The sequence below is a fragment of the Lepus europaeus genome, chromosome 10 (genome assembly GCF_033115175.1).
Source record: "Lepus europaeus isolate LE1 chromosome 10, mLepTim1.pri, whole genome shotgun sequence".
NCBI lineage: Eukaryota > Metazoa > Chordata > Mammalia > Lagomorpha > Leporidae > Lepus > Lepus europaeus.
The window spans coordinates 100,279,764-100,299,914 of NC_084836.1; the positions used below are offsets into that span (position 1 = coordinate 100,279,764).

Consider the following 20,151-nt stretch of genomic DNA (forward strand, 5'->3'; position numbering starts at 1 on the left):
CCAGGAGCCAGGAGCTTCTTCCAGGTCTCCCACATGGGTGAGGGGTCCAAGGACTTGGGCCATCCTCCACTGCTTTCCCAGGCACATCAGCAGGGAGCTGGCTCTCGAACTGGTGCCCACGTGGGATGCCAGCGTCACAGGTGCCAGCCCCCTGAGCACCTGTTTTAATCAAGCACCACGGTGCAGGTCCTAAAGGCCTGGAAGATGTCACGGGGTAACACCTGGGCTGCAGGAATCAAAGTGCACCTGCCAACCACCAGGTGCAGGTCAGGCAGAGCACTTGGTCACCAGCTTCCAGCATTGCCAGGGTACTTAGAGGCTCACCCTCATTCCACTGGGAGCATCAGGGGCAGGTGTTGGGCACAAAAGAGAAACCAGAGAGTGCAGCCCAGTCAAGCTCTGATGCCTCAAATTCTGGTTTTAGGTTGTACTTGGAAGATGGCAGAGACTGCTCTGGGTGGGGACAGTCATGGAGGACTTCCTGGAAGAACTGTAGCCTAAACGGAAGGGGAAGGTCCAAACTGAAGACACTTGCCATCTACAGTTGCAGGCACTCTGTCCCCTGGCCTCTAGCTGCCCTGAGACCACCATAGTCTGCACTACACCTGACACCCCCTCCCACCAGCCACAGGACAGTGCCTTGGCTGGCATGCAGGGTTCCTGTTTTCAGCAAGTAGCTCAGCCCATCACGCAGCCTTGCCCAGGGGCCGTGCTGTGTCCCCAGCGCACGGTGCCGTCCCATCCTCTGCGGCTTTGCTCGGCTATCTACTCTGCCAGGAATTGCCCCCAGCAGCTCCGTGTTCTAAACGTCCGCCCAGTCCTCAAAGGCCCCAGCGTCCCGGCTTCAGAGGTCTGCGCCCTCTGATCCCAGGTCGCCTCCAGCCGGGTTGACGGATGCCGGGCTGCGTCCCAGGCAGCCTCCGTCCTGGTGTGACTTTGGCGGTGACCCTTGTCACTCCCAGGAGTGCTCCAGCTGCGCGGCACACTGCGCTCGCCCTGCCATCAGCCCCCCTGGCCATCTCCAGTCCTCTGCAGGAACCCTGCCTGGTTCTCACTTGGCCAGCGCCGGGCAGGGCACCCACGCACGCTGGATGACGTCACACTGGCCACTTCCGGGGGCGGGCAGCGCAGCACGCGGCCAGGTCCCTGTTCTGACGCTCGTGACGGGGGAAGGAAGATCACTTCAGAGAGAGGAACTCTGGAGGGGCGGCCAGAGCGTTATGGTGCCACGACTGGGCAGGGGAGGCCGCTGAAGCCTTGGCGGCAGGAGCGTGCCAGAGGGCGAATGCTCACAGAAACCGGAGGCTGCAACGTGCTTGGTGCTAAGGAGCGGCCTGAGTGAAGGGGAGGCGGAGGGGAGATGCGGCGCGGGGTGCCTCCCGCCCCCAGCTCCCAGGGCTCCGGAAGGGGGAGTAACGGGATCTACGTTTTCCCCAGACGGAAAGGTTTTTATTTTTCCATCATGCATATAGAAGACAGGAGCGCCCCCGAGTCTGTTCTGATGGGCCAGAGCCCCCGCAGACGCGCTGCTGGTTAGGAGCTGCGCCGGCCACCTCAGCGGTGCCAGCTACAAGGGCACAGACGCCCGGGTCCCCCTGTGGAGGTCACCGTCCCACGACATGGCCCCAGCCACCCCGGCTCCCACCGCTTCGCAGTCCAGCGTGGTGGGAACAGGCCACACAACTTGATGGCAACTGTGACAAGTTATGGGAGTGTCCAAACGGCACAGAAAAATGACAGTGACAGTCGTCAATGTCTTCCATTGAAAGCAACAAGCAGGCCAGTGCGCTGCAACAGCGGGGAGGACGCGAGGGTCTGCCTCATGAGCAGCAACCCCGAGCGCATGGCACCAACATCCCACGGACAAGGGGGCCTGGCCGAAAGGGACAGCTTGCGAAGCTCAGTTATCTGCTCTTCCAACTTACAGAACACAGCAGCGGGTCCGAAACACGCGCCCTCCTCCCTTCGCAGCCTCTGCCACTCCCCGGGCTTAGGAAGGCGCCTGGGCACACAGCCAGCCAGCCCCGCAAGCCTGGTGGGGGTGGTGGCAGCCAGGGGCAACCCAGCACCGCACCCACAGGAGCCCCCAGGGGTTTGGACCTGGTGGCCGGAGAACAGAGTCGGGGTTAGAGTTCTAAAAGAACAGCATCAATGAAGTGATTAACCATCCTGCCCAGGGTCTTCCTGGATCCTGCTCAGCTGCCACGCACTGTCCAGGCTTTGGCAAAGTAGAGGGCACCGGCAGTCTATGGCACAGGCTCTCCCTCTCTGGAGACAGACACGAAGAGGCAAATTCAATGGGAAAGTCTGCTCCTTACCTGTCTGCAAAAACCTTGCTTCTTCCCTTGTTTTTTTTTTTTTTTTGTTTCTGAGCTGTCGCTTAAAAAAAAAAAAAAAAATACGTGCCGTACAGAGCAGGCCCACGACTAGAAACATTCCTGCCCAGCACCTGCTACCTGGCCGCCTAAAAGCAGGTAGAGGCAGCAGGGGCCGGCAAAGGGCCTGGATTCTGTGCGGGCCCGGGGCTCGGGCTCCTGGGAGGGCGCCCAATCTGCAGCACACGTCCAGACAGGCCGGCCTGGCGGAGCTCCTGGGATCAGAGGCTCTCCGTGTGCTGGGACCAGGTCCGCTCAGGGGCACAGGCGGTTCCGGAGGCCCTTGCTAACCCAGGGACAGGTGACAGGGCTGACGGCGGCTGGGGCAAAATGCAGCAGGAAGGTGACGGCCAGGCGTTGCCGGGACTCACGGGCCAAGAGCAGGCTGGGGAGGAGGACACGGGGCAGGAAGGGCAACGTGACCACAAAGCAAGCGCTGCCCGCTGCTTCATGCCCTTGACCTTCTTCACGCGCAACAGCCTGGCTGCCTGACGCCCTGCAGAAGACGCTCTGGGTGGAAGCCTGGCCTGTGGTCCTGGGGCCACAGCATGTCCAAGCCCAGCTGGCACCAGCTCCCAATACACTTATTTCATCTTGGGTGATGCCTCCCGGAGCCAGGAGGCAGGGCCACCGTGGGCACAGGTAGCACCCTTGTGAAGCCCAGCAGGTCGGGGCCTCCAAGAGGCAGCAGTCCCCCTAGGGATGCCCCGTGGCTGCCTATTTCAAAAGTGGGTGGAAAGGCCAAGGCCACGAAGCTGATGGCAGCACACAAGCACGGCATTGCGTGCCTGGTGTACATGCAGAGGTGACAGTCACGTGACACCAACAGAACACGAAACCCACGTGGAAACAGTAGGGATTGGCCACGAATCTCGGGGCTGAGTTCACTGCACGTCCAGGAGAGCCTGAGGGCACGGGAGAGACAGCAGGCGGCACAGCGCCCGCTGCGGCCTGAGTGGCTCCCGTGAGCGCCACATCCCGGCTGACCTAGCCAGACTGGAAGCCGTAGGGCCTTGGAGGGGACTCTGTAGGCCACCTTGCCAGGCCCCGCCTGGCTCTGTGGGGCCTATCCCCCAGCAGGTAGTACTGCAGGGGGTTGGGCCACAGGTCGTCTTTGAGAATCTGGGCGACCGTGTCGGCCTCCGGGAGGCTGTGCTGTGAAAACCAGCTGAAGAAGGTCCGGACAGTGTCGCGGTTCCTGTGCACCAGGGCGGGGGGCTCCTGGCCCAGGTGCCAACGGATGCGAGTTGCCACGGACACCACCCGGCCGGAGGCTCTGCACTCGTACTCCTTCACGATCACCTTATTCCGGAAGTAGGGGTTGCTCCAGAAGCGGAACTTGAACTTGCAGCCTGTCCTGGAGTGCCTGAGCTCCCGCACCTCCAGATTCATCAGGTAGCAGAGCATGTCTTCATCTCGAGGGCTGATCATGGCTGACAGCTGCGGGTGGTTCAGGAAGGCTGTGACCCAGAAGCCCGGAATGTTCTGGATGATGAAGCTCCTCTGGGCAAGGTGCAACCGGCGCTCCAGCCGCAGGTAGGCCCTGTCGGCCTGGGCACTGACCGCCTCCAGCTCCCACTGGATTGCCTCTAGTGGGTCCACAATGAGGCCTCCCAGGATGAGGGGGCCTGGGCCCTCCTGTGCCTCGGCGCCCCCCTCCAGCTTCTCCTCCCCCATCGGCTGCTTCTCCACCCGCTCCGCTGCCTCCTCCTCGAAGATGGCGCCCTTCCCAGTCGTCACTTCCTCGGCCTTCCCGCCGGCTCCCGCCCGAGCCCCCCAGCCCGCTGAGCCACAGCTTGCTGGGGCCTCGTTCCCCACCGTGCCGTTCCCCAGGCTGGGGGCAGGAGGCGCTGTGCCGGCGCCCGCTGCGGGGTCGGGCGGCCAGCGCGCCTCCGCTTCCCCGGACCAGGCGACGGGGGCCGGGCCAGCCGCCGGGCGCGCCGCGCTCTCTAAGGCCCCCGCCCCCTCGGCCGCCATCACCTGTGGGAGTCTCGGGCCTGGAGGGGCTCGGGGCGCGAGAGCCAGGCTGCGGGTTCTGCAGGAGGCGAAGCGCGGCGGCGGCGGGGGCGCGGCCTCCTCCTCCGGGCGCGCTCCGCCCCGCGCGCCCCCTCTTCCGGATGTGATTTGCTGGGGTCCCTGGGCGGAGGAGGAAAGGCGCCTAGAGGCCTGACCGAGGGGGAAGGGGTCACAACCGGGGGCCGGCGGAGGCGGGGGCCGCTCAGAGCAGGCACCCAGGCTCCAGTGCCGGCAGTCAAATCTTCCCGCCGCAGCCGCCGCCCTAGGCAGCCGCTCCTCCAGGGCCTGCGGAGGACCGGCCAGGGCCGGGGCGGCCGCACAACTGCAGCCTCGCCGAGGATCGATTATTCGGGCACATGCGGAGGGCTCAAGCAGCTTCCCTTGCCCAAACCGACCAGACTCGAACTGAGAGCCGCAGATAACGGCGACTGCTGGCACAGGGAGGAAGAAACGAGGTCGGAGTGGAAAGACGGAGGGCAAGGGAGGCTCTTAGACCCTGCAGACCAGGCAGCAAGTGGGCATCTGCCTGCTTACCCCCAACGCGAGATGGCGCCTCCTGGGCTGCTTGGCTGGAACCAAGTGGCCCTTGCGTTACACTGTCCTAGGGGTTCTTCTTCGCTCAGTACCAGTCATCTCACACAAATGTGCTCTCGTCTCAAGTGCAGGGTCTGTACTTGGTAGGCTGAGAACCCGGAAGGCCCAGCTTCTGCACACCTGTCGGCTCAGCTCCCAAACAGGAAGCCTAGGAGGACCATGCAACTAATACCCCCACCTCTCCCTGCAAGTCCTTGCCACCTCTTCCATCAGCTTTCTCCTGCCCAATGGGTCCAATAGCGCCCTCAGCTGAGCCCCCACACCTATCCTGGGGTGTACAGTCCCTCAAGGGCAGGGTGGACTCCCCTGGGGTCCTAGCTGGAGTTCTCTTTGGTGTAAAGCATGACCAAGTGAAGAGATGAAGGGCTGGCCTGCTGCCTTGGCACACGCAACTCTTGCAAGTGTTCCCGGCCGGCGCTGTGGCTCAACAGGCTAATCCTCCGCCTTGCGGCGCCGGCGCACTGGGTTCTAGTCCCCGTCGGGGCACCTATCCTGTCCCGGTTGCCCCTCTTCCAGGCCAGCTCTCTGCTGTGGCCAGGGAGTGCAGTGGAGGATGGCCCAAGTGCTTGGGCTCTGCACCCCATGGGAGACCAGAAGCAGCACCTGGCTCCTGCCATCAGAACAGCGCGGTGCACCGGCCGCAGCGCGCTACCGCGGCGGCCATTGGAGGGTGAACCAACGGCAAAAGGAAGACCTTTCTCTCTGTCTCTCTCTCACTGTCCACTCTGCCTGTCAAAAAAAAAAAAAAAAAAAAAAAAAAAAAAGCAAGTGTTCCTCCAGGAGCTCCTGGGCCAGGCTCCAAGTGCTCTGCACTGTTTGGCCTCAAGTCACACAAAACAGATTCAGTCCAAGGCCTTGCTGGAAGGATCTCAGCCCAAGGGTTTCAAGACCCCGGTGAAGGTCACTGTCATGAGAATGGCCGAGCAATGATGTCAGGTGAAGCCACATCAGCCTCCAGTTTGGACTCTGGCTGGGTACAGTGTGACAGTCAGGTCCTAGCTCTGCCACTCACTGTGCAACGCAGGCAGTAGGGGACCACGGTAGACATGTATCCCTTCTTGGACAACCCAGATTTCCTGAGAAACCTCTCCTCATCTCAGCCTTGTCGTTGGCTTACAGTGCCTGGGCCAGGAATGGCACAGAAGTCCACCAGGGCCAATGAGACCAGAGCTATGAGTAAGGGTCCCTTTCTCCTTCCAGTCAGTGCTATGTGAGAACGACGGGTCTGGAACCAGGTAGCAAAAGCCACTTTGTAGGCCCTGGGGATGGTCACACGTGGGCAGAGGAAAACGGGAGTGCTAAAGCCATCCCTGTTTGAAGCACCGCATCACCCCGACACCCAGACTGTGTGACACCTGGCATGCTCGCTAACAGGAAATGTCACTGTTATTTGGGTTTCCTGACCCTTGCATCCAGAAATGCCACTTACCTCAAGAACATCCACTTACCATCTTTCATTCTGAAGAACAAAGCTCACAGCTGCCAATGTGAGGGGCTGTCACTGCCTGCCCCACACCCACCACCACCTCCGGCTGCCAGCCTCCCAGGTCCAGGCTCTTGCCAACCCTTTCCCAATCAGACAGGTTCACAACTTCCAAACACATCATTCAGAAGTTTTTAATAAACAACTTCATTATAAAAACTTTTTTTTTGAAAATGTAATTCTGTAAAACATTGAAAAATCTACTTTAACAAAGATATGCCCTGTGCATTTTCTAATGGCACTTATATTTTACAATTAAAAACCTTGTTTTATATAAAGCCAAAAATACTCCAAGAGGTTATTCGCTGTGTTTACAAAGTGCTAGAAGGTTTTTGTCTTGTATTTTTCTCTTTAAATAATCTGGCGTTACGGAAGAGCGGCTCCAAAGCCTTGGCCGCTGGGAGGCAGGGAGGAGAAGTGTTTCGGGAGCCCCAGTGCCGAACAGGCAGAGACGGAGGGGGCCGCTGGGGGCTCCACTCAGGAAGCCAGCAGACACTGCCGGGGCGGCGCTGGACTACACCTCCATGGAGAACACCCCTTTCCCTGGCCAGACCCTCCTCTCCAGTGCTCAAGGTCACAGCCAATTCCTTCCACAGCAGGTTCAGAGATCCAGGAGAGGCCAGGGTAGGGTCCCAGAGGAATCTGGACTTTTCTGGCCAACACCTGCCTAAGGCAAAGTTTCTTATTACATAAATATCCTTGTTAAAAAGCAAAATATTGATCCTGTACAATATAACCTGTTAAAAAAAATCGTGCTTAAAAACAGCTCCTAGATAAGGGAGGTGAGTGGGGTGGAGAAAACAGCTACAAAAAGGGAAAGGGGATTTAAGGACTACTAGGCGAAGTTCAGGGCACTGGGAGAATTTCAACTTAGGACAATATCTACGAGCAAAAAAGTAATCACACCTGCTTCCCGGATTTCCATGAACAAAATGCCATTCGTCAAGGTTGGGGAAAAACTCATCGGGGCTCCTTTCCCTGCCTCCCGCCTCCTCCAGGTGGTGCAGCAATCCTCTGAGCTGTCACCTGGCCACGTCAGCCGACCCCCAGGCCTGCCATGGGCCTGCCCAGCCACTGTGCAGGGTGGGAGGAACCTGCCCTGTTCAGGACAGCTCATCACCGACAGAAGCTGAAGGAGGCAGCGGGGAAAGGGGACATCACTCCTTTTTTTTCTGGTCCCTGATTGGTCTGTGCCACATGCCATGGCCCCCATCCTGGGCAGATGCCCCTCAGGCTCTCACATCCTCAGGACGGGTACTGAAATCTGGGACTGAGTGTAGGATAGAGCTACTCCTATCCTTTAAACCACTGGGCCGTAAGGCTTTTTTTTTTTTTTTAATAATTTTGGGAAGGTTTAAGAAACAGCTGGGTGGCTAAGATAAAGAAAAAGGTGAAGGCAGACAACATTCCTCTGCACCAGCAAAGTTCACAGTGACAAGAAAAATGTTTTGTGGGTTGTGAGGGCAATGAGAAAAGAGAAAGGAGAACCAGGATGAAGGGAGACGGGAGTCAGGGAAGCAAGGAGAAAAGCCGCGAGGCGGGGGCCAGGCCCGTTACAAGATCTTAAACGGCTGCTTTGCCTGTCCTGGGTTTCCCAACATCGGTGTAGCGAGAGGCGAGAATTTGGGAAAGGGGCAGGAAAGGGCAGAGGACGGATTCCTCTAACAGCCCAGGACTTCATACTCTGCAGCCAGAGGTCCCTGTGCCTCAAGGACAGGGCGCAGGGAAGGCGGCAGGCAAGGGGAGGGCTGCTGGCTCTCGTGCAGACTGGCCACAGAGCAGCAGCGGCAAGCCCCCGCGGGCTCTCACATACCATTTCCTCTAACAGGAGTCCCGACGACATGCACAGCATGCAGGAGGCTGCGTACCCAAATAGGCGCTTTTTAAAATAAACCTTAATTAGTCCCTGGGACTCAACTGAAACTAATTTTTAGAAGCAAATCACCTAGTCTGATTCTAACCTTGCCAGACATTTTGATATCTGGCTTTGCTCTTGTGAAGGTATCCCAAGCTACCTTGCCTAAATCAAAACACGCTCGTTCACTCCATCTAGCTTCCGATCGGGCCACGGAGCTGAACTTTAAGGCTTTCACCTCTAACAAGGTGTGCTGGCCTGGGCTGCAGCAGAAGCCTGGGTCTTGGACCTGCTCAGTCCTGATGATAAACCAAAGGGAGTAGAAGACAGAAGGCAGGGGCCGGGGGCTTTGAGGGAACTGGTGGGAGTCTGAGGCAGTTCCTTGGTAGTTTGTCCTGAAACTCGAGTGGAGAAGCCAGCAGGAGGCACCACTGACGCAAGCGCCCTGAAACTGCCAGCTGCCAAGTGTCGGAGTTCACAGTAAAGAGGTAGAAGTGTGTTTCTGATCAGAGTGGAGGTGTCTCAAGAGGTCCCACAGTGGTGGTCCCTGAGCTGCCTCCCTTCCAGGGGTGGGAAGAGCCCACGCAGAACTGAGATGAAGTGGGGATGGGACCCGGCTGGGTTCTGGCAAGGGCTGTGCCGTGTGCAGCAGGAAGCCCCACGTGTCTAGAAAGAACTCATCATTTGTTGCTAGGAACCCTGCTGGGCACTGGGGGCAAAACTGAGGAGGGGGGAGCACAGGAAGAAGGTGGAGGTTCTTTGTTGGAGAACGGAGATGCCTACGCGCGGTGGCTCCGAGTCCATGGGGACTGCAAAATGGAGGCGACAGGAGGGACATTGTGAATAAGAAAAATTTCCACATGGGAGACAACGATGAACCCACGGATTAGGACTCAACTCTCTGCCAACTTCTAATTTTCTGAAAACTTCTTCCAACAACTCCACAACTTCCTGGTAGAGGGGTAGAGGGAGACAGTGAGGGGCTCAGAGCCTCTGCGATCCACACCGGCCTACGACCCCTCCCCCTCCTCCCCGTAGCATCAACAGCTCAGGATATTGGGGGGTGGGGGGAGGCCGGGGAGAATGGATGTGGGCGTGCCTTCTGGTTTCCTCCCCTCTCCAGTTCAAAAGGAGGAAGACAGGGCCGTGATGTACTTGAAGAAAAGCAGAATGGCAGACCCGTGAAAGCCGCTCCAATCCTCTTGCCTGTCTCCGTGGACACGGCCAAGCAGGCCGAGCAAGGCGAGCAAGGCCGGGACAGACGCAGTCAGGGAAGATGGCAGAGACTGAAGCAGTCCAAAGTCAGTTTATTTCCCCACAGGGGAAAGACGTGACCTCAAGTGAAGAGAAGTCAGCAAGACCCGACTCCGCCTTGTAAACAGGACTCCAGGTTACACCAGGTACCAAACGGTTCAGGCTGGTGCCGACTGGAATGGACTTGTGGGAATGGATTCACGGTGTGTAAACAGTGTTCACTGCAATCACTCTAAGGCTAACAGCGTGGCGAGGGAGGTGAGACGGTGTGTCTGAGGCGACTGTAAACGGTACCGTTGCTGGACAACACTGACTGAAACAGAGGTGTTGGTGCAGTAGGGCTGGGGGTCGGAAGGAGAGAGGCCCTCTCTCTCCTGCCTGATGGCTGCAAACAGGCGACGGAGCCAAGCGACCTTCTGCAGCAGGGCCTGACCAGCTTCACTGCTCTGGGGTCTGCAGGTGGGGACCAGAAGGCGGGCTTCTTGGGCTATTTCTCTTGAGGTCATCCAAGGTGAAACCCTCTGTGTCTCCAAGAGGCCATCCCCTTCTCCAAAGAGAAGGAGGTTCTGAGAAGGAGAGGGCTAACTGTGGCTCCTGATTCAGATCAAGATTTTTTTTTAAAAAAGGAAACATACCTGAAGTCCTATGGTCTGAGATCTTTTCAAGGGGCTGGGGCTGCCTAGAATTGATCCTGGAGCCTGAACCCCCAAACCAAGTGCTCCAAACAGACACTGGAATTTTTTGTGAACTCAGCTCTGAAAGCTAAGCTGCCTTCTCAGGGGAGGTGGACGGGGTAGGTACTAAAGCTCCCTGACAGAGCCAAAGAGCGAATGGAGGGCCTCTGTGGGGGCTACTGGAATGCTTGGTGGAAACGAGGCAGGGTGGTGGTGCTCAGGCCAGAGGTGAAGACAGGAGGCAAGGAGTGCAGAGGCCCGAAGTTCAGTGGTCCCCCAGCTCCCGGGGAATCCTGGGGCTGAGCTTGCAAAGTGGTGAGCAGGGGCTGTGCTTCCGCCTGAGAGTAGCCCATGACCAGGCCTCCTGTGGCCCCGGGAGGGTTACATGGGGGCAGGTTGAGGGGAAGAAAGCCCAGCAGGTGGGAGAAGTCCACATTAGCAGCGCAGAGGGCCTCGGAGAGGTTGGCGGGGCTCTTGGCGAGCAGTGCTTCATCGAGGAGGGCCGCCGCCGCCGCCGCCGGCTGAGGTGAGGCGGGCTGGGGCTCGGCGGACGAGAGAGACAGGCTTCCAGGAAGCTCTGCCAGGAAACTTTCCACCTCCACTTTGGGCAATTTGTCGGGCAGGTATGAGGTAGATCCAAGCTGGTATTTTGGAGGGAGCTGAGCTGGGGAAGAGATGGGTGAGGATTCCAGAGGGTAGCTCATACCCATGGGCAGTGTGTTGTGCACCAGGGAGTGTGGCATGCCCGCACTGGGCATGGTAGGGATGTGGGCGCCATACATGCCCATGGGCAACATGCCAGGGAAGGCCTTGGCCCCCATCACGTCCCGAGAGGCCATGCACAGCACAGGGCTCAGCTCTTCCTTCACGCTGACTGTGGAGCTGCAGCTGAGGAGGCCCAACATGTCCACTGGCTCCGTCTTGATCTTGAGTAGCTCCTGTGAGTGGCTCTTCTTGACATGGCGTGTCAGGTGGTCCTTGCGGCCAAACCGCTGGGCACAGTACTGGCACAGGAAATCCTTACGGCCTGTGTGCACCACCAGGTGCCGCCGCACATCTTTACGAGTATAGAAGCGCCGGTCACAGTGGTCACAGGGGTGCTTCTTCTCCTTAGCACCACCTGCGACCCGGCGGGAATGGGCCTTCAAGTGCTCCAACAAGGCCTGGGTACTCTCAAAGGTCTGCAGGCACACCTTGCAGCTGAGGTCACCGCTGCTGGCAGCATGCATGGCCAGGTGGCGCCGGTAGCCCAGCTTTGTATTGTAATTCTTACCGCACTCGGAGCAGTGGAGAGCCTCTTTGTTGGGGTCGTGGGTCTGCAAGTGATTCCGCAGATGGTCCTTGCGATGAAACATCTTATCACAGTACATGCACTGGTGGGGTTTCTGGGCCGAGTGGGTGGCCATGTGCCTATGGACAGGACAGAAGGGGAGAAAACAGAAAAGGAGGCGGCATCACAAGGGCTGACTGCACACTCGGGGTGTCCATCAAAAGGGAAGAGAGCCATGGAACACATGCCAGCTGCACGCTAGAGCTGTCCTGCCCACTGGCGGAATCACAGATGTACTGCTGGTCCCTGCAGGAAGTCTGGATGAGCCAGAAGTCAGAAACAATCCGACCATCCACTCTATCACTAGGGAATTTGTTCTGTGATTATGGAAAAGGACCCAATTTCTCAAAAATTGAGGCAGCTTTTTACCTGTAAGTATCTATAGGGAATAAGCTCCTAAAATACAGTGTAAATGGAAAAAGCATGGAGGTATATGCAGAATGGTGCTCTCTAGGTAGAAAAAAAGGGGGAAAATATGTATCTGCTTACTTGTATATACTTAAAGCATTTGTGGAAGGATGTATGAGTCAAGAAACTGGCATCACTGATTGCCTGTGGGGGGAGTTAGACAGCTTATCAATGGATGACTTATCACAGTTTTTTCTGTACACCTTTTGGTACTGTATGAATTTTGAATTATGTGAATGCATTTCCTTTGTAAAAATCACATTTGAAATGATGCAACAAAGGGAAAACAAAATATATCTAAATTTCCTGATCTGGAATGAGCTCTCATGATACATAGGTCTACATGAAAATAGGACATTCCATAAAACATGTAACAAGATCCCTTTTGAAAAAAAGGAAGGGAAGGGGCCGGCGCTGTGGCACAGCAGGAAAAGCCACCACCTGCAGTGCCAGCATCCCATACGTGCACTGGTTTGATTCCCGGCTGCTCCACTTCCAATCCAGCTCTCTGGCTCCTGGCTTCAGATCGGCACAGCTCTGGCCCTTGCAGCCAATTGGGGAGTGAACCAGCGGATGGAAGACCTCCCTCTCTCTGCCTCTGGCTCTCCTTCTCTCTCTGTGTAACTCTGCCTTTCAAATAAATAAATAAGTCTTTAAAAAAAAAAAAAAAGAAGAAAAGGAAAAAGAAAAAAAAAAAAAAGAGGAGAATACATGTTTGGAAGCCCCCTGGCTGCCTCTGGGAGAGGAAGAGCAGCTGCCCAGTGTGAGGACATTTCCCCGCACGCCCTCTAGCAGCGCCTCAGGGATGTTCATCAGCACAGCACCTCAGTGTCCCTTGTTTCCCTGCTTCGTCTAGTTGGAAAGCAGCTCAGAGTCCAGCAACAGCAATCCACAGCTCCACAGTATACTCAGGATCAACTTACCAAGACTTCAAGAGCCCATGATTTGCTAGGCCTTGCGTGCACTGTGTCATTCACCTTGTTCTCTGGCGGAGGCTGAGGCCCAGGGCAGTGCCACGTACCAGTCAGTACATGGCAGAGGCCAGATTTAAGCACAGACCTTCTGGAAACCTGCGTCATTTTGCTCTCTCTGGTATAGCACCCAGTGATCTCTTCCCAGGGGGAATCACACACATCCACTCCCCTCATGCTCCGGCCTGGGTGGGCTGCTACCAACCTCCTGTGACGTAACTGACACGGTAATGGTAATGGGGAGAGGGAGGTGCTGCAAGCTCCAGTCCATTTCCCTCATCTTCAGGCAGGAAACAAAGACCCAACAGTGACCCACGTGAAGATCACGTGGAGAATTGTGGGTGCTGGCCTAGGACCCTTTCTGCAGCCTCTCAGGGGCACGCAGACCATCACTCAGAAAGTGACTGGAGTGGTCGTAAGAAACAGGAGCACACAGAGAATCCAAGTGTTCTGAGGACCACAGCACTTCAAGAGGGCAGTCCTGGCTACCACACTCCCCTGCTGCCTGTTTTAGTTCCTTCCTATCAACTGTTTCCCAGATGAGGAACTGAGGCTTTCTGTGGTCATCCTGTTCACGCTCCAGTATTAGAACAGTACACCCAAGAGGGGCTAGTCTGTCTGGCTCCCTACTCCATCTCTAGCAGCGAGTCCTGTGCCTGGGACAGCAGGAGCTCGGGAAGTAACAGATGGATAACTGAATGGCTGCCTGCATGATGGTCCACCAGCCCAATCTGACTTGTAAAGCGCAAGTTTATGGAACGGCAAGGAAAAATCAAAATTGTTTTCAACCAGGCTTGCCCTCCTGACCGAAACTTCCGTATAACAGGGCTTGTAGATTCTATTTCACTTTAAGTAGCAGTTCTTGGGCTTCCAAGTTTCAGAAAAGCAGCTGGCTCAGAGGGCAGCAGGGACTCCAAAGAGACAGCAGTCAACATGTGAACGGCAGGCTGATTCCAGAGAAGCACTGCACAACCTAAGCAGCTATGGGATCTAGGCTAAGTCACATCCCTGCACTGAGTCTACTTCAACATCTACAGACTGGCCCAGATGCTCCCCTCTCCTTCTGAAGTTCTACACTGGTTCATAACTTCTGGCTAAGATTCTGACCATTGGCTGACAGGCATGGGGAAAAAACGGGATTTAAAAAAATGTTCAGGGGCTGGTGCTGTGCTGTGGCAGGTAAAGCCGCCATCTGCGGTGCCGGCATCCCATATGGCACCAGTTTGAGACCCAGCTGTTCCACTTCCAATCCAGCTCTCTGCTATGGCCTGGGAAAGCAGAAGATGGCCCAAGTCCTTGGGCCCCTGCACCCATGTGGGAGACCTGGAAGAAGCTCCAGGCTCTTGGCCTTGGATTAGCCCAGCTCCAGTAGTTGCAGCCATTTGGGGAGTGAACCAGTGGATGGAAGACTTCTCTTTCTCTCTCTCTGCCTCTCTATAATTCTGCCTTTCAAAAAAGAAAAAAACTAAAAAAAAAAAAAAAAAAAGGTTCAGTCTAGTCTGTTCATGGCTGACCTATCCTGTATGCATCCAATTCTAGTATCTGAATCAAAAATGTCACCTTGACTGTCTAGTAAGCGACTTCAACTGGTTGGTGGTCAGACCCATGGGACAAATTAAACTCCAAAGCTCGCTCTGGCTTTGTCCTCTGGGAACTTGAGGGCAGGGAGAGAGAAGAGAGAAGAGAGTATCACCTACCTATACAGCTTGTACTTGGAGGCAAAAGCCTTGCCACAGTGTAGCTGAGGGCAGCTATACGGTCTCTGCTCTGGATGCGGGAGGCTGTGAGGTCTCAGCTTCTCCCCACTTGAGAAGGGTGTCCCCGAGATTTCACATTGGCACTTCACTTGACTCTCCGCCTCCCGGCCCCGAGGCCTGGGAACTAGTTTCCAGCCCACTTCCTCCTCCTGCTTTGCATCTTGAATCCAGGGGGGGACGCTGGTGAAAAATGTGGTCATGGCAAGGCTAAGGGCGAAGGGCCATCTTATTCAGAAAGCCTCCCCATCAGCTCTACACGAGCTCTGCTCCGTCACGGCCTTCGACGCAGCCTTCAGAAAGCAATCTCTTCACCTGAAACATCAGAATACCTGGCATTAGGGAGCCCGAGCCACGAGCACACGGGCTGTGGAGGCAGCCATCCCACTCCAAGCCCAGCCTTTTCACTTGGAAACTGTATGGTTCCCAGCCAGTTTCTCCTCTGAGCAGTTTCCTCGTTTCTGTAACGGGCAGAATGTTCTCTGCAATGACAGGATGTCTTGAAAACTAAAGAACTGCGCAGTGGTAACCGTCATCACCATGCCACCTAAGTGGATAACAAGATCATCTGAGGAACTAACATTCCTAAGACGCCAAACTCTCTCCTAACTCCACTTTTACATCCTTTCCTTTAAACCAAGAGATAGCAGTTCCTCCTCCTCCTTTCTCCACCTCCCAGTCATCTACGGTCTTCCGTTCATCCAGCACTTTCCACAATTTTCTTCTTCATGGAGGTGCTAAGGAGCCATAAAATGCCCAAAAGGCCTCAGAGGATGAAGGCGGCGGCTTTACCCCGGGAATTTAAACCTGGAAAGCCAGCCCCTGAGCCAGATGTCTTCTTAACAGGTCAATATCAGGAGGTTTGCCTGAGGAGGCAACTAGACAGCATTTTCCCATCCTGACCTCCACTGCCTGCCTGGGTCTCTGGGCTCAGACCATGTTTCTTTAGCAAAGCGCATCCAATATTCCAACATGCTAAATGGTCCCTCCTACAGACCCACAGGGCACATTTTGAGCAGGTAACATACTCGCATTACTATCAAGTCACTTGCATTTCCCTATCTTAACATCTAGAAATCTTTTTTTTTTTTTAAATGAATACATCAGCCACTGCATGTAAGCTGAATCTCAGGAGCTAACGTGTGCCTGGGAAGTTCTGCTTTAAAATGGGTTCATAGCCTTCTCCAAGAGGGAACCAAGTCTTGAAGTCGGATCCCTTCTCTTGTTGGAAAGAAATGTAGTGCAAAGGGAAGAGGATTGGAACATGGGTGACCCAACTCTGAGAAAGAGGATGGGAGGTACTGTACTCAGACCAGAACAGACCCACACTCATACTCACAAGCTCACCACAGATTACCAACCACAATGCAACCTGCTACATCAGGGGGATTCCCTTTGAAGAGTGCATGCCAGAATTTGCTCATGAGGCTTCTCCAAGTGAAGTGAGCAAAGGGGTGTGTGGGGCTTGTCCACGACAATCTGGGGAGGGCTCCAACTGCACAAATGGGCTATGGGCCCCAGAGTGCTTGCTCAGCTCATTAGCACCTGCTGCCTACAGTGACCATTCATCCAACAGACCGGCCGTGAGATGATGGGATCAGCGGGTTCATGCCCCAGAGAGCTTTGCTCATCACTAACACGAGCTACGTCCTGTTCAGGAACCATTCCTCTTGTTGAAGAAACACTGCACTGTAATATGATAAACATTTCCCCATCACGAGTGGAGATTTGCCTAGAAAGGGCTGCACAAAGGTGGCTGCGCTCTGCATGAATCACACGCTGGGGAGGAGAGGTTAACACTGAAGACGGGTCCCACTCCAGCCTCCCAGCGAGCGGGGCACATCTGCCTGCTCTGCTGGCCACCTCACGGGCCTCTGGCGTTTGGCTTTCATTGTTGAAGTTCCCTCCTTCACAAGGGTGGAATTACCTGTTTATAATACCAGTGATTACTATGCACCTTGGAATTGGGTAGAGTGAGCCCGAGCATGTATAGTGTGGAGTTTGGAAAGAATTTCCTCTAGCTTCGAAGTCAAATTCTACGCCCCCTTTGTACCTGAGTCTCTCCAAAGTTGGAAATGGGAGCCACAGGGAAGCGAGTTACATCGCTCTGGCTGACTCGAGAGGGGGCCTGGCCCTGGAAATTCCACACAAACTCAGAAAGAGCAGAGCACAGCCCCCACCTCCCACACGGCCACTTCATCTGTTCTCCTGAGCGAGCACAAACAAGACGCAGCAGTTTAGCAGGCTGCTACTGAAAGCGTGAGTAATGGGCTTCTAGGAACAAGGCTGGTGGCGGCGGCGAAGAGCTCATGAGGTTGTACAGCTGGAACCAAAGGCAGGCGGCAGCCACGTGTTCCCCTCCATCTACCTGAACAGGGTTACGGCTTTCAGATGCAAAGAGCCGACACTCTGATCCTACTCCTCCACGCTTTAAAAGGCACAACAAAGTGCTTACCAACTGCTACCAGTCGGCTGTTGGAAAACCAACACTGCTAGTGTTACCCAGAGCCCTTCTGGGGGTCCGGTCTCTCCTTTTAACATTCCTGGGCTTGGCTCACATAATCAGAAGTCCTGTTTCTTCAGACTTCTTCCTCGACAAAACTGTGAAAGAATTCTACTTCTCTTTCAAAGCTGCTCTTCTGGTCTCACACTCTAACCTTAACAACCACAGAGAAGCTGCCAGAACCTGTTCCCATAAAACAAACACAATCCCTCCCTCCCAGCTACTGGTAGAACTCGGTATATTTTCAGCCTAAGATTCTTTCTGGCATCGGATCTGAAGGCAAGCTAGCATGCGAAGAACCTTGGACTTGCTATCAGAAAAGCTGTCAGTCTCTGGCTATGAAACCACGGTCAGGCTCCTTTATTTCTCTGAACCTCGCTTTCCTCCATTTCTACCACACAGACTTAGCCTTCTTACCTGTAAGAGTCTTAGAGAGGATTAAACAGTACTCTTGAAAGTGACATGAAGTGTGCGCTGAGGCCTCAGCTGCCTCTTTGTCTATTTAAGGTGACTTCCCAGGCCGTGGGGGTCTCCTTCCCAGTGCGGACTCAGCATGTAGTCTCCCCTTTTTCCTCTCACCAAATCCTGGGCACCCCCCCCCCCCCAGCATCTCCGGGGCCACAGCGCTCTCTTGCACGGCCAGCGCTTCACCACACCTTCATTATCCCCTCTTCTATTTCTACGGCTCCCTGCCCCAAATAGGAACGCTGGCTAAAAACCATATGGCCTTCTTTGGAAGCCGGGACGGAGCCATACTGCTCCCCAGGCTGTGTCCTCTGCCGCGTGCCATGATGCCTGCTGCCCTCTGACGAAACTAGTTTTTATGGTGTTACATCATCTCTATAGAAACTGCGTTCTTTCTCCATTATTAGCCTGTTTCCTCATCTGTAAAGCTAAAAATACTGACCTCACAGGCCTGTTTTAAGGATTATTTTAGTCAGGTATGCAAAAGTTTGCGCATAGGGCTTGGCCTGCTGGAAGTGCCCAACAAAAGAGAGCTATTATCTTTGCCTTTGTATTGAGTTGCGTGTCCCCACCTGCTGCTGCTACACACAAACTCTCCCAACTTCCCCCCAAAATACTCTCCAGCCAGCCTTCCTGCAGCGAGGAAAGGGTTAATCTCTGAGCGTTCTTAACTAGAGACCCGCAGAGGATTACCAGCTCCACTCCAGCGGCCGCCCTAAAATAGTTTTTATCCTCCCAGCCCAGGAGCTCCTTGGGGATCTGAGGACAGTCCAACACCTGCTGAGGAGGACACACACCCAGGAACTTCCCTTGGGGTGGACAGAATCCTCCCTTAAGCAGAACCTAAAATAGCAACTGGAAAATTATAAATAGACTTAAAGAAAAAAAACCAGGTCCCAACCGGAGCACCAGAAACAAATCAAAAGAGAAGGAAGAAGGGAGCGGGCACAGACGCCCCCTCACCCAGCCACGCTCGCTCACACGCTCTCTCTCACTCACACTCACACACACACACACACACACACACTCCAGAGTGGTGGGAGACTGAAATTACAGGGAGGCTGCAGTCTCAATGACTTGCATCATTCCAAGAAACATCAAACGGGATTAACAGGCGCTGCATTTACTCCCAGGCTGAGCTCTCAGTGGAGATGGGCCCTCTTCGGAGTTTCTTTGATCCACTATTTCCTCAGATTCCGGCTGTCTTCCTGCTCCCGGGGAGGCCCTGAGCAAATGGCTGGAACTCACCACAGCCCCATATTCCACAGAGGTAAAAACGTGTTTCGACAGCACTCCCCACCCCCTCCCCAAATCTGGTGGCCTCCCCTAGGGAGGGGAGGGTTAGACACCCAAGGCCAGCCTCTAGCATAGTCCCAGGCTGACAGGTGGAAAAACACACAAGCCAGGAGAAGGCTACACTGGCTGTGAGGGCACCAACTCTCCCTAACCACCCTCCCTCCCCCCCCCCCCAGGTCTCTTCCTCATCAAGCTCCAGGGGCCACAGCAGGGCCCTGGATTTGCAGGAGCCCGGCTGTTACACTTCCCCTAAGACTGGGAGAGACAGGAGTGGATTCCGGGAGGATCTGGAGGAGGACCTCAGGGGTGGGAAGCAAGGGCAAGTATGGTAAGAAGGCACGACCAAGTTATCTGGGTCTCTAAGGGGCCCTCCGAAGAGTCCAGGGAGTTTTAGGGTTGGAGGGCTCCGAGGATTGCACACAGTTAGAAATCAAGTCTCTGAATTTTAAGAGGGTCTCCAAACCGTCGGGGTTGGAGGCTGTCTGAAGTCCGGGGGTGAGATCCCTGAGCAGGGTAAGGCTTATTTGGGTTCTTCACACTCAGGTCCTGGGGAGAAGCCTCAAAGGGGGTTACGTAAGTCTGGAAAACCAAACAGGGTAAAAAGCGGACTATTCGGAGCAGGAAAGGGGGCATAACGTGGGTCTGAGTAGGCGTGTCCGAGGGAGGGAGCAGGTGCAGCTTATCTGCGTCCCCCAGACCCGGGTTCCCGCTAAGGTCAGCAGCACGTTATCTGGGTCTCCAGGGAGCCTGGGGGTCGAGAGTGGGGGACCCTCAGGGCTGCGACTCCAGGTATGGGAAGAGAAGGGGTCAGTGAGGCTTCTTCGGGGCCCCCAGACACAGGTATCAGGTCCCGGGAGAGTTTTCGTCACCCTGGGGCCTATCTGGGGCCGGGCTGGCGCAGAGACGGCCCTCGGTCGGTGGTGTGAGCGACCGCGCCGAGGGGCCCGAGTTGAGGGGCGCCGCCGCTCCGGGTGCCGGGCGCGCGGGCGCAGCGAGACGGCCTCCCGCCCCGCTCCCCGCCGTCCCCCGGGGCCCTCGCCGGCACTCACCGCGCTCGGGGCCCCGCGCTGCGGGCCGGGCCGCGCTCGGGCTCCGCCAGGCCCGCTCAGGCCCCGGTAGTGGCGGCGGCCGGGCCATTGTGCGGTGCATTGTGGGAGCCGCGCGAGCGGGCGC

At 55.8% G+C, this 20,151-nt stretch overlaps 2 protein-coding genes across 2 annotated transcripts; both read right to left on the reverse strand.

The window, feature by feature from the left end:
• Positions 1-1,438: 1,438 nt before the first annotated feature.
• On the reverse strand, positions 1,439-6,033 carry LOC133768171 (putative testis-specific Y-encoded-like protein 3). The gene is made up of 2 exons (XM_062202544.1): positions 5,998-6,033; positions 1,439-4,676 (listed from the first exon to the last, which is right to left on the reverse strand). The coding sequence occupies exons 1-2, from the start codon at positions 6,031-6,033 to the stop codon at positions 3,363-3,365; spliced, it is 1,350 nt and encodes a 449-aa protein (XP_062058528.1). The 3' UTR covers positions 1,439-3,362.
• Positions 6,034-7,755: 1,722 nt separating this feature from the next.
• PLAGL2 (PLAG1 like zinc finger 2) lies at positions 7,756-20,109 on the reverse strand. Its single transcript, XM_062204010.1, has 3 exons — positions 20,028-20,109; positions 14,658-15,029; positions 7,756-11,661 (listed from the first exon to the last, which is right to left on the reverse strand). Exons 2-3 carry the CDS (start codon positions 14,915-14,917, stop codon positions 10,428-10,430), a joined length of 1,494 nt encoding a protein of 497 aa, XP_062059994.1. The 5' UTR covers positions 14,918-15,029; positions 20,028-20,109; the 3' UTR covers positions 7,756-10,427.
• Positions 20,110-20,151: the final 42 nt, after the last annotated feature.

Excerpts from the sequence above, each read along its gene's own strand:
- LOC133768171 (XM_062202544.1), bottom strand. The coding sequence starts at position 6,033 with ATGTCTACCGTGGTCCCCTACTGCCTGCGTTGCACA. Across the intron at positions 4,677-5,997 it reads CCTACTGCCTGCGTTGCACA|GCCCTGGAGGAGCGGCTGCC; the intron begins GTGAGTGGCAGA and ends GGTCCTCCGCAG.
- PLAGL2 (XM_062204010.1), bottom strand. The coding sequence starts at position 14,917 with ATGACCACATTTTTCACCAGCGTCCCCCCCTGGATTCAAGATGCAAAG. Across the intron at positions 11,662-14,657 it reads TCCAAGTACAAGCTGTATAG|GCACATGGCCACCCACTCGG; the intron begins GTAGGTGATACT and ends TCCTGTCCATAG.